The following is a 12,577-nucleotide window of genomic DNA, read 5'->3' as shown; positions in this document are numbered from 1 at the left end:
TCGTGAACCTTTCGACCCATTTAAAAGATAAAATGGAGTTTTCTTTTAATGGTAGTATGACTACTTTCGTGTAAAAATATATCTTTAATGTACATCCGTTGGAAATTTAGGTATTATTATTTGGTATGTTCATAAATATACATAACACAGGTGTAAATTAGAAATACAGGATCGTTGGAGACATTAAATTAATAAATTCTATTAATACCGTTAGCTTTTTAAATTGTTAATACATTAGATCCACTTGATCTGATCGTTTCTGATCTTTGCGGTTTCTGTTTGCAGGGTAAGGTCAGCGTATGGCTTATGGCACACTTGTGAATCTAGGGGTGGATAATAGTGTCTATAACATATGTATGTTAGAAAGTATCCTATTATGGAACCTGCAACCACATCTAAAATTTCAAGTATTAGAATATGTCTTTGCTGCAGCAGGGCAATACGCTTACCTTGCCAATGATGGTGGTAATCGCAAACTCTACTTAATGCGATTCCAAGTGCAATACAAATTGGTAAAATAAATGCACACAACTTCCACGACTGTCCCTTGCCAACTAGACTAAACGTATGTAGCTTTCCAGCTATGTATAGAGCAACGAAACCAAAGCTTACAAATGCAACTAAAAATCAAAGAATATTTCAAATGCTATGAAATTTACATAGTTTTCTTCTAGTGATACATACATGAAGAATGTCCACTTGGAAATGACTTTTTCCCATCTCTTACGACAACTAGGTTTCCATTACATTTGAAATCAGAATTTGCTTTTCCATCAGGGAAGCATCTCCAAAAGAAATCTGGTCTAGGACGACCTAGAAAATAATATTTGTGCAAATGTTTGGTCATTACTTCCATAAATGAAGCTTTTGAATTCTTACCAACTACAAGTTTTATAATATCCGTGATAACACCGTTGAATCCTAATGCTAAAGTCACTGATAATATTGCCTGATAGAAATCAGTTTTGTCCTTGTAAACTATGAAAGTAAAAAAGATCACTATGGCTGGCATGAGGAATACTAAAGGCTACAAAAATACAAAACAGTAACATATCTATTACTTAATCAGTGGATAAAAGCATGATCGCATATTTATAATATATTACCCATAATACTGTAGTTGGAACATAAGAATCTGTTCTTGGATTTTTATATAGCCATAATTCCTCTTCATGAATTTTTCTTGTAAATGGTTCTGCTTTTTCTAATTCTCTATTTATACGAAGAAGAATGAGAGTACATAAAAGGTGAAACAATGACAATGTTAAGAAGTAATTTCTGAGATAAATATTACATGAATAATCCTGCTAAAACAATCCGTAATAATATATCGAACCAAAATCCTTTTAAGAAATCTGTACTACGTGAAACAGCCATTATATGTTTGACTAAATAAAAGTATTCATAGTACATCTATCATTTTGTATATTAAATACATATAAACAAGTCTGCATGGAATGCATACATTCAAGTTCACTATATATGTGTACAAATATACACACTGTTGTATATTTGAATAATACTGTTTAACAAGAGTCCATCCATTGTAAAAGTACCTATAAACATATGTGTTGAATTATTTCAAAATAACGAGAAAAAAACTGTATTGATAAAAAAATGTCTAATTACTAAATAATTCTTCTAAATTTATGTATAAAGATGTAATTTCACACAAACAGTTGCTGTATACTAATTACTCACCTTCGTTAACGATTTGATACGATTCTTCTATGACAAAAAGCGTTAACCAATCGTTTACAATTGGTCAATGTACATGTACACATAGAAATATATTTAAAGATAATATTTAAAAAATACTGTCGAATAAGTTATATTTTCGCAGTAACAAAATTTCAAGTTAACCATAATCATTCGATTCGATATGAAAAATTACAATAATGCATTCGTTTCAGTTAAATTATAGTGATTGAGAATCAAACCTCATTGTGATATCTGCCATACTGAAATCGTATGCTTGGATTTCTTAGAATATGTTTCGCATAAAAATCAAGTCTAAAGAATATTAATGTATCAAATGGTTTATATTCATAAATAAGTTATGCATTTCTCAAAAAATGTTTAAACAACAAAATCTGGCTTGATTTCCTAGACCACGTTTAATCAATTAAATCTATCATACGTACTAGTGAATCTTTCGTTTTTAACCCTACACACTGCGTAAATTGTAATTATTACTATTTGCTTAACTACTTGTAATTTTAATCATTTTCATTTTACGCGGTACATCAAGTTGTATATTATTTAATTCTCGGAATAAGGATAATTCTAGTAATCTCAAAGCCATCGACGATTGGGTCTACTCGGGCCCACAGAATTTTTACCTGCTTCAGTTTCTAACGTTAGAAAAGCTAATTTGACGTGTTTTCATTATCTTTCAGAGTCGTTTAGTTAATAAAAAAATTCTCGACATCATCGAATATTAAATGTTAAACGATAAATGTATAGATAAGGCTAAATAGGCTTACGCATCGTTGGGCAACAATTCGATCCATAGTGCCTAACTTTTATACGCAAAATAGTTATTTTGGGGTCCATGTGGAGTTCAATCACAAATATTCATATATTTATACCATATTTCCATTCTGTGTGTTTTTGTTGCTTCTCTGACAACAGATTTCATTAAATCGTTTTCTGTTGTTCGAAGTACGGTTATGTGTCGTTACAAAATAGTTAATAGTGTGATGCGATCCTACGCCAATATGTATTAAAGGTTAGTCTTATTTGAAAACACGTACATTTAACGTAATCTACGTAATAAAAAAAAAAAACATTGTGTGCGCACGTATAAATTTTATCAAGTGGTTCTAATTTGTGCACTTTATTAAGTTACATATTCTCAAACGTATTTGTAAATTAAGGTGATAAATATAAATGTTATTACAATAAATTCTACTTATATAAGATTTTCATTGTTTCTAGCAACTCGCATTTAAAGAATTAGATAAAATTCATGGAGTAAGAGAATTAAACGGATCCAATATCACAGAACAAAAGAGTTCATACTACATGTGGATATATTTTGTACTAACAATTTACAATAATGATGTTAACACCGTCAGCAATACCTTCCACTTCATTAAGTGGTTCGAGGGTACCAAGTCCTATCAGTGATACATTCGATGATAATCCGAACAGATTAACAACATACTTACACCAGCTTGCTGGATGCTATGAAATGGAAGTTGATATGATCACAAGGGATCATTGTTATGCCAGACCATGGAATTGGAAACCAGAAAATATATACGTGAAACCAATAAAAAAATTATTTTTTCCTAAAAAAAATTCATCAACGTAAGAAAATCAATCTAAAAAGTATTGAATGTAATTGCTAAGCAAAACATTACATTATAGCTTTTAATATATTAGGGAGAAACCTGTTCAGGACGAAGAAATTGACATTGAAGAAGATTGTAATGAATTATTGGTACCACCAGTTGATTTAACAAGATGTAAACATCAAATGGATGAACTTCAAAGCTTAGCAAATTTTGCTAGGCCAGATGAGAATGCAGATTGGGAAGAAAGTCTTGATAAAATTTCATGGACACCTGTTCAAAACAGAATATTCACCAAAGTTCTTAAAATATTAAATTCAGAGAGGCTTGCAAGGTTAGCCAAATCAGCTAATGCCATAGAACCAATATTTCGACGGACATCAGTTGATACAGCTGCAAGGAGGTTTCGAGAAACATTAGCTTCTGCAGGTTGGGACTGGAGGCTTGCTCAATGGTTGCATAGTTTATTGTTCGATCATCTTCCTCAAGAGTACCTCGGAATTTATTTGGATATATTGCAAACTTTAAGACTGAAAATTCCTCAACTTATTGATAAGATGATTGCCGTGCAACCAAATATTACTGCAAAAACAGGTTCTATAACATGGGAAACTCTTGGATCGCTTCTAAAGAGATCATGGGATCCGATTACTCCAAGTTTAAATGGCAATAGACTTGTAATTAAATTTTATTACATAGATTATTAAACACATGTACATGTGTACTTATGAATGAATTATTTTACTATTATCATTACTATTATTATTATAGAGAAAATTACCGGGAAATCCAATACTAATAATAACACCTTCTGGAGTTGGTTCTAACATGTCGTCAAGACAACACAAGTGGATGTCACAATTAGGAGCTTTAGGAATGGTTGTTACTGTACATACGCATGTAGGTTTAGCAGCTAATAGAATGACTATGATGGTGTGTATCGATCAATTAGTTCAAGCCACCAGAACGAAAATACAAGATATCAGAAGCGATTGTCCCGGTCGACCAATAATACTAGTTGGTTTTAATGCTGGTGCCGCTCTTGCGTGTCAGGTAGTTATATTTTATATTTTTGGAAAGCAACGTAAAATCTTTAGTACCACGTTTGAATGTTTATAGGTAGCACAAATGGAACATGTAACTGCAGTTATTTGTCTCGGATTTCCCTTTTCTACGGTCGAGGGAAAGAGAGGTACACCTGATGATGCATTGATGGACATTCGTTGTCCAGTTATGTTTATCATCGGGCAAAATGCTACGCTTGTAAGGCCCGACGATTTAGAAGATCTCAGAGAAAAGATGCTGGTTGAAACAAGTTTGGTGGTAGTTGGAACTGCGGACGATCACTTAAGGATATCCAACACGAAGAAAATATCAGAGGGTATCACACAGAGCATGGTCGACAGATGTATTCTGGACGAGATCGGGGATTTTGTAGGCAGCATTCTTTTACAACCGCAACCGTTACCTTTGAGATCAACGTTATTGTCAAATTTTGACAGTAAGAACAACAGGAAAGAACCGCGGAAACGAAGGAACTCGACGAGCAGTTCTGTAGAAAGCGAACCAAATTCTCCAACTGTAAAAAAGTCCCGACCAAACACACCTATTTCTTCAGGAGTATCCGTTGGACAGAACACTTCATCGGCGACAGTTTCTAAAGTAGGGTCGTTCAACGCACAGTCAAACCTAGTAACGCCAAGTGTGGCGCATACAAGCCATACGCATACTGTGAAACGCAAGCCTCGTGTAATTAATAATCAAAAAGCGCACTTCGTAGAACATTTAATAACGTCTAGGCTTTCTGGTCAGGTAAACATTTAATATACTATTACTTGTATGATTCTTCCAAGAGAATTAAATTTAATACAAAATATTTTTATTGCAGCAGAATTCGAATTCGGACAATGGTGGTATAACATTGAACATTGGTTCGTTGGCAAGTTTAGCACCTATTGGTCCCATACGTTTAGCTCCAGCATCAACTAGTCAAAGCATGTCTTCTGCAGTTAAAAATAGTACTAAATCCTCAGTTTCCTCAACTAAAGTGCCTAAGATTGTACCGACAAACGTTCAACTGCAAAATGTCTCAAAGATGAAAGCAATAGTGTCATCGGGTAAAGGATTTTCTAAAGTAATATCAAATAACTACAGGCACCTTAATATGCCTGATAAAAATGGAGATGCGAAATTGGTCAATGTGTTAACAACATCAGGAAATCAAATTAGAGTTGCTACTCCAAATACTGCAGGTAAATTTTATACAACAATGATTTTATAGTTTGCTTTTCTCTACTGATGTATACTTGATTTAATGCGTACTCATTTTTTTTTTCTTGATACAGTAATACACAGTAAATCCGGAGTTGGAACATCGAACGGAAATTTACCAAACATGTTACAAAATGGCAAAACCTCTCTCACACTTGCCACTGGTTCATCTACACGCGTACCAGCAGCATCTAGTATTTTATTGACCCCAAACAGTTCTACGGCAAATAGTGTAGCACCAACTTCATCCACAATATCAAAAGGTAGAATATTATTATCTAATCAAATACTAAATAATTTGCCAACGTCGTAATATTTCTTTTCAATGAAATATGAAGAGCGTTTACGAATATGACAATTATAACATTATAAATTTAATTATTACTTGTAAGAGTACTTTGAGCAACGAAAGTATTGTAAAAATTTCACCTGCTAAAATGAAACGTAATTCTCTCTCGTTTTTTTTTTAACAGAAGTATTCTTTTTTAAATTTGATACACTTTGTACATATGTATATAAAAGTTATACAATTGTAATGTGTACCTTTGAAATGTATTTCCTATGTTCGCATACAATATACGTAAAAAATTACAACAAATAAATTTTCAAATTTGTTTTAAAACATCCACAACATAAAAATGCAATTTGAAAGAAATGTACGGATATTACTTGACAAAAAAATATGAATAATAAAATTAATTATTTTTAATAGAACTTGTCTCAAGATTCAAAAATATTCTGACCATTCTCAGTATTAATATGTAATGCTTTAAGAACTAAGAGCACTGGAATGAAGCTTTCATGTCATCTGTCCAATATACATACTGAAATTTATAGAATACAGTATATAGTTTAGAATTTTTATTCTGGTATATTACTATTTTTAAACAATTTCTTTGCTGTATTAAAATATTTTTTGATTTGTGATTTTTTACAACTTATTTTACTAATTTAAAGTGACTCCTTATCAAATTAGTGTATGAAAAAGCTAAACACATTATGCATGAACACCATTGGTACAGGAGTCTTGGAACAACTGTTTTAATTTTTTGTTCTATTATGTTCATAGATTGTGGTTTAAACTTTTGGTAGCTTTTATTTCCTTATTTGAAATGTGTTTCTGTAGAATGATTGGTAAAACAGGCTATATTTTATTTCTATTTGTATTCTTATTTATTGTTATTGCATTTGGTTTTGTATATATAGAATAAAATAATCCTTGTAAATTATTCTTGCTACATAAAAGTAATAAGGGGATTATAAATACATATACATATATATTTATTATAAAATATAGCATGTATTTATATTATTTTACAATTAATATAAGTTTATATATTCAAAAATATTTAAAGTAATATCTTGTAAATATATTAGTGCTACCTTTTATTTTGTATTAAATAAATATTTTTTCATGTAATTTGAATTTATTTGTTTCCTGACCCTGATCCTATTTGTATTAACAGTTTGTATAAATTTTCACTTAGTTTGTACAGCATCACTCTTATTGAAAAAAGAATGTTCTATACAGTATACACATTTTATTTAAAAATTCAATAGCACTTGTATAACATTTCAAGCAAACATTAAGTGCATTGTTATCAACTTCTTCTGATTATATTTGTAGAATTTTGCATGATTTATGTTACAATAATGAGTTCTCCATAATTTCTGAACATACTTATATCCTAGAATGGTGTTCATATTGAATCAGAGAAATATTTAATGGCTTATATTTTAAGAACTTGTTGAAACATACCTACGTATTTTATAGTGATGGACGACATGGCAACGACCAGTAACTCTTCACATGCGATGCTCAGTTCTACTCATTCATTGGATACGTTCAAGATGTCACAATTACCTCGACAAGTAACAACCTGTAACAACAACGATAACTCTCATAATACATCATGTGGGAATATAATTATGGTTGAAAGTTCTCTTAATGCTAAACCTACTTGTTCGTCAGTGATAGTGCCATTGAATAATCATAGTTCAGGAACTATTTTGCCACTATCTAACAAATTAAAAGCTACACAACGATCTACAAAAACAATGCCAAAAATCACAGTGAACACATCCAATTTACAAAGAATTCACAAAGCGAAACCTCAGGCTATACAAAAGAATTGCCTCTCAAATGATATCGATGACGATTTAGGTAATATATTGGACATACCAATCATATTTGCGAAAGATGATGACAATTTAAATTCCATTGAAAAAAATTCGTCTTTGTCGCAAGCATCTGTACCCATAGATGTCCATGAGAAAGGTACATCCAAATTAAACAGTAATACTAAAGTCGTTCTCATAAGTAACAAGCAAGATAAACTGCAACAGGCAACTAACAAATTTCTTGCACCCTCCACTCAGACTATTATATGTCCTAATGTAGGTGTTCAAAATCTAAATCACGTTATATTACAAACGCGACCTCAAAATCCTACAATATCTAAAACTAAAACTACAATCCCCATACAGACACGTACAAACCAACCCACTATCAAATACACTAAAATAATACTTGCTAAAAGAAATTCACAGCCACCTCATCAAAATGATAAAAATGAACAGGTGATTGTTACAAAGACAATTGACAAGATTAATGCACCTAAACTTTTGAGCCTTGATAAAACTGCACAAATCACATCAAAGAAATTAATCAGAAGCGAAGAGAAGTTTATAGATGAAACATTAGAAATAGAGGATGCAATAAAAATGAATATCATAGAACGTAAATATATACCTGTACAGAAAATTGACTTATCATCACCAACAAAATATGATAATGTAAAACAAACTTCGTGTGAAACAAAGATAGATGAAGAGACTTATTCAGAGAACACTAAAATTGTTGATGGATTATCAAAATGTAAAATGCCTAATCCCATATAAGGGAATAGGATGATTATGTAAATGACACTGGTTAAACAGCTTTAATAGTAATTAATTATATATTGTTCCTCATTATAGTGTAAGAGTAATGAAAATGCAATGCTACTTTGTACAAAAGGAGTGACATGTATAGATCTGTTCTGTGAGTTTTCACAGATACTATATAGAATGCATTTCACAGAAACAAAATTATTAGTCAGTAATTAGTTATCTTTGCAAAGAAATATCATACGGAATATTTTGTTATGTCAATATTGAGATACTACATTTTTTTATAGTATACACTTCACAGAAAGTTGCAAGCGATTTTCGTTCTTTTTTTTTCGAATGAAATTTAAAATGAATATATGTAGACTGATAATCTTCGAATAAGAATTAAAGCTTTTAGTTGAGTACAAGTTATTTATTACAAACTTATCTTATTAAGTTGCTGAAGTTTTAGAAGGCGAGTAAGGAAGTATCATTCAACATGTGTTCAATTATCTTAATTCAATCTCGTATTCTACTGATTGTGATAAGAAAAAATATGTACATTGTAAATACATGGCAATGATTTATGAATATGCGAAACGTAATTATTGTTGCACACTCGTTTCATTGACAAATTTTCTAGTTGTGATAAAATTATGCTCTTTAATTTATTTACTTTGGAGTAGATTGTGTACAAGGCATCGAGGACTGTAATAATTATTTACAACAAAGTATGTGAAGTTTAAATGAATACACTACTCATTTCTTTCTTGTAATTTGCGTTACATGTAATGTTAACTGCTATACTCATTATAAAAATCTACGTATCCATCTGCAAATAATTCGATGTTATTTATACTATTAACATAATCCCTGAATTTGTTATTAACGAAGTGATGCGTTATTATCTTCTTGGTAGTTGTCTTTTTGGGAGCTGGTACAGCTGGTTTGAATACGACACCAGTAGGATCATATTCGCTGTACAGTTCTTCCGGTGTTCTATAATAAATTAAACAACTTGCATTGCGTGTTGAAATATGCCACTTAATATAAACCAAATATCTCACTTACAATTTTGCAATTTCAACGGGCAAACTACCTTCTCCGGTTGGTGGTACACTCCAAGCTATGTTTTTTGCTATTTTTTGTACAGCACTATGATAATGCCGCTAGCGTTAAAACAATAAAAACATAAGTATTCGGTAGAATTTATGATGATAATTAATAATATTTAATAATTTATATAGAGACATACTTGCAAAGCTGCAAGTTCCCATAATGCGGTACAATGCGCATTACAACATTCAGGTTCTTCTAATTCTGGCTGATAGAAGCCATCTCCGGTACTGCAATCTGTATCCAGTAAAACGTTTGCTGTTTTTCCAAGTTGCATACTTTGTTTCACTACACCGAGAATACTGAGTGCTGTATTATGCTGAGATTGTAAAGTCATAACAGCCATTCTTTTGAGAAATGCTATCAAACGATTTGGCGTAATTCTTTTTCTTCTGTGAATTAGAACTTGTACTAAAATTTTAATGAGAATCTCGGACTCTGGGTGAGTCTTGCCACAGTGGATACTTATTAAATTTTTATATAGATGCACATAAAACCTGCAGAATAAAATTGTACATTGACTTTTCTTGATTAAAACATAAATCGCTTTTTTCAACACACACACACACACACACCTGTAAGGATCAATGTTTAATGATAACCCTTGACCTGATAATATCGTGAATACACATTGAATGCAATGCAATTGATCTCTTAGTCTCAAATTTCCTTCATCCATCAACTTATCTATGGCAGTTACCAAATCCTGATAAAAGTCTAAATTTATGCAATGTGCAAACCTATAATTATTATATAGAGTTAAATATCGTATGATACAATATCGTGTGTGATTAAATATTAATAAAAATTACTATACTTTGCAAGGCCTTCCAAACAGACAGATAAAATTTTGCTATTTGGAGCTTGTTTCAAAATTCTAAAGTACATAGTGAACACTATGCTGGTGATTTCAGTGAGAAGCTTCTGTTTAGATTGTTTGTTCTCTTCTGCTTTGGTTTCAAGTAATTCTTTTTCTACTTGCTCGAGTTTTTTATTCTTCTTTCTTTCTCGTTTACTTAAAGCCAAAATTCTTTGCTTGTGAGACATGAGTTTCTTTTGTTTGCTTTCCTCTTCTTTCTCTTTATCCAAATTTATATCTTTTATACGAAGACATAAAAGTACAGACATAACTTCAGAATGAACAGAATGAGCTTTTGCTTTTACATACTGATTCAGTCTACGTACTATCTAAAAATTGGAATGATATAAGTAATTCTTTGAGATAGTAATTCATGCAAGATATAATACCAGTGTAAATTTCTTACTGTAAGGGATAATTCAGCTCGTTTATCTTCTTTGAATATTTGGGAAATGCATTTGGCCACTTCTTGTCTTACATATTCATGTTTATTATCAAGGAATGGTATTAAAAAGTTTGCTACATTAACAGAATAATTAAAGTAAGGATGAGTTGTTAAGAGATCACACATACATGTTATTCCAAGTTTTCCTAATTCCAATTCCTGTTCTTTTATTATCCGTGTATCTCCCTTCTTTTTTCTCAGTACTCCAGACATCTTTTCCAACTTTTGTAAATAATGTTTATAATATCTTAATAAAGTAGCTTCATACTTTTGTAGTGCTAATGTATCTTTCTTCACTAAAGAAGAAAAAGAAATATTCAGTTTATACTACACACCAATAATAATATTGTTCTTATAGTTACATACATTTTATGCCTTCTTGTTGAATTTGCAGTATGTGATAAGATGGCAATATGTCCTTAAAAACTTCTAACAAAGAGACTGTAGCTAATTTCCTAACAGAAATATATACTTCTGGATCACTTTCTTCCATAAACTCTAACAATAGTTTAAAATTATCAGACTTGTTTTCTGGTGTTTCTAAAAGACTGCTAGCAAGTAAACCAATCTTCAAACGTTTTGATGTTAGTGCTTCTTTACGGCATGCTAAAAGTTCAATCATAGACACTGGCTGTTTATTTTCATTTTCATCTTCATCTTCATCTTCATTTTCACTTTCATGTCCATGACCATTTTCCTTTTCATTTTCATTTTCATTTTCTTCTTCACCAAACCCACTTTCATTGTCTTCATCATTAACTTCCATTACTCTTTTCTCTATCATCCCATTTTGAGTTTTTGTAGGAAGTAACAGACGAACCTTCTTGTTGCCTTTTTCTTCAATTATTTTTGAAACATTATTTTCATATAGTTCCTCTACTGTTCCCTTACTTTTTCTTTTTTTATCTTTACTACTGTCTGTTCTATATCATGCATAAACAGAGATAAATATAAATCAACGTATCATAGTATTGAAGTACAAGAAATATATTTTGACATACTCATCTAAATGTATATGTTTCAATAAATTATAGGATTTATTAGAAATAGCTTTCTCCAGAAACTGTAAATCATCTTCTTCGACCATATTCAATAGATCTTCCCCATGATCACTTTCTTCTTCTTCAACTGATTCTGGATGCGATTGCACTACTTTCTGAACTTGTTTCTTAGCTCTATGCCGCCTTGTTCTAAGTTTCCCTTGTTTCATAAGTTTGGTCCTTTTCTGATTGCTTCTTTTAATTGCACTAATTTTAAGTTTCTTCTGTGTCATCGAAAATCAGTACAGAAATTAATAATAAAACATAAGAAATTCCCTTAAATATATACTCAAAGGTAAAGAATAGGTTAAGTTTAATTACTATTCTTTAAATGATTAAGACTGATATTACTTACCGCCATTTTTTTGTAGTTTCAACAACCGTTACACAAATTGTTTCCTTCCACAATAATAAAGCACTGTTATTTCTGAATAGTAATTATTATTTATTCTCACGCGACAAACGGCTATTCGTTCTGTCAGCACGTGTTTTGGCATTAACGCGCCATGTTACACGACGTATACAAACACCACATGTTGAACATTTTTCAATAATAAATATCGAAAAATGTTATTAATTCTACAAGACTAAGTTTGTATATGTTTATGTATCTAAACCTCAATATTCGACTGAGGTAAATAAATTTTAAGTGAATTCTGAATTGCAGATCTACAAT

General features: G+C 31.1%; 3 protein-coding genes across 9 annotated transcripts; 1 reads left to right on the top strand and 2 right to left on the bottom strand.

Moving 5' to 3' along the window:
• Positions 1–94: 94 nt before the first annotated feature.
• LOC116431524 (phospholipid phosphatase 5) lies at positions 95–2,634 on the bottom strand. 4 transcript variants are annotated; one of them, XM_076373001.1, is made up of 8 exons: positions 2,487–2,612; positions 1,702–1,725; positions 1,295–1,556; positions 1,107–1,212; positions 880–1,027; positions 685–813; positions 450–620; positions 95–395 (listed from the first exon to the last, which is right to left on the bottom strand). In XM_076373001.1, the coding sequence occupies exons 3-8, from the start codon at positions 1,411–1,413 to the stop codon at positions 235–237; spliced, it is 834 nt and encodes a 277-aa protein (XP_076229116.1). In that variant the 5' UTR covers positions 1,414–1,556; positions 1,702–1,725; positions 2,487–2,612; the 3' UTR covers positions 95–234. The 4 variants fall into 4 exon arrangements, with proteins under 4 accessions (XP_076229116.1, XP_031842944.1, XP_031842947.1 ...); XM_031987084.2 differs by having other exon boundaries at positions 1,702–1,728; positions 2,487–2,606; XM_031987087.2 differs by lacking the exon at positions 1,702–1,725 and having other exon boundaries at positions 2,487–2,634.
• On the top strand, positions 1,774–8,471 carry Rcd1 (Reduction in Cnn dots 1). 4 transcript variants are annotated; one of them, XM_031987040.2, is made up of 8 exons: positions 1,774–2,185; positions 2,941–3,315; positions 3,391–3,976; positions 4,071–4,352; positions 4,419–5,111; positions 5,188–5,551; positions 5,645–5,833; positions 7,345–8,471. In XM_031987040.2, exons 2-8 carry the CDS (start codon positions 3,062–3,064, stop codon positions 8,469–8,471), a joined length of 3,495 nt encoding a protein of 1,164 aa, XP_031842900.1. In that variant the 5' UTR covers positions 1,774–2,185; positions 2,941–3,061. The 4 variants fall into 4 exon arrangements, with proteins under 4 accessions (XP_031842900.1, XP_076229096.1, XP_076229095.1 ...); XM_076372981.1 differs by lacking the exon at positions 1,774–2,185 and adding an exon at positions 2,580–2,731 and having other exon boundaries at positions 5,191–5,551; XM_076372980.1 differs by lacking the exon at positions 1,774–2,185 and adding an exon at positions 2,580–2,731.
• Positions 8,472–9,235: 764 nt separating this feature from the next.
• Positions 9,236–12,567, bottom strand: Noc3 (Nucleolar complex protein 3). The gene is made up of 9 exons (XM_031987069.2): positions 12,257–12,567; positions 11,863–12,125; positions 11,228–11,784; positions 10,823–11,157; positions 10,375–10,745; positions 10,133–10,297; positions 9,697–10,054; positions 9,513–9,610; positions 9,236–9,440 (listed from the first exon to the last, which is right to left on the bottom strand). The coding sequence occupies exons 1-9, from the start codon at positions 12,260–12,262 to the stop codon at positions 9,236–9,238; spliced, it is 2,358 nt and encodes a 785-aa protein (XP_031842929.1). The 5' UTR covers positions 12,263–12,567.
• Between the last annotated feature and the right edge of the window lie 10 nt (positions 12,568–12,577).

The sequence above is a fragment of the Nomia melanderi genome, chromosome 13 (genome assembly GCF_051020985.1).
Source record: "Nomia melanderi isolate GNS246 chromosome 13, iyNomMela1, whole genome shotgun sequence".
Taxonomy (NCBI): Eukaryota; Metazoa; Arthropoda; class Insecta; order Hymenoptera; family Halictidae; genus Nomia; species Nomia melanderi.
Note: the sequence above shows the minus strand (reverse complement) of the source record. Positions and strands in the feature narration are given on the sequence as shown.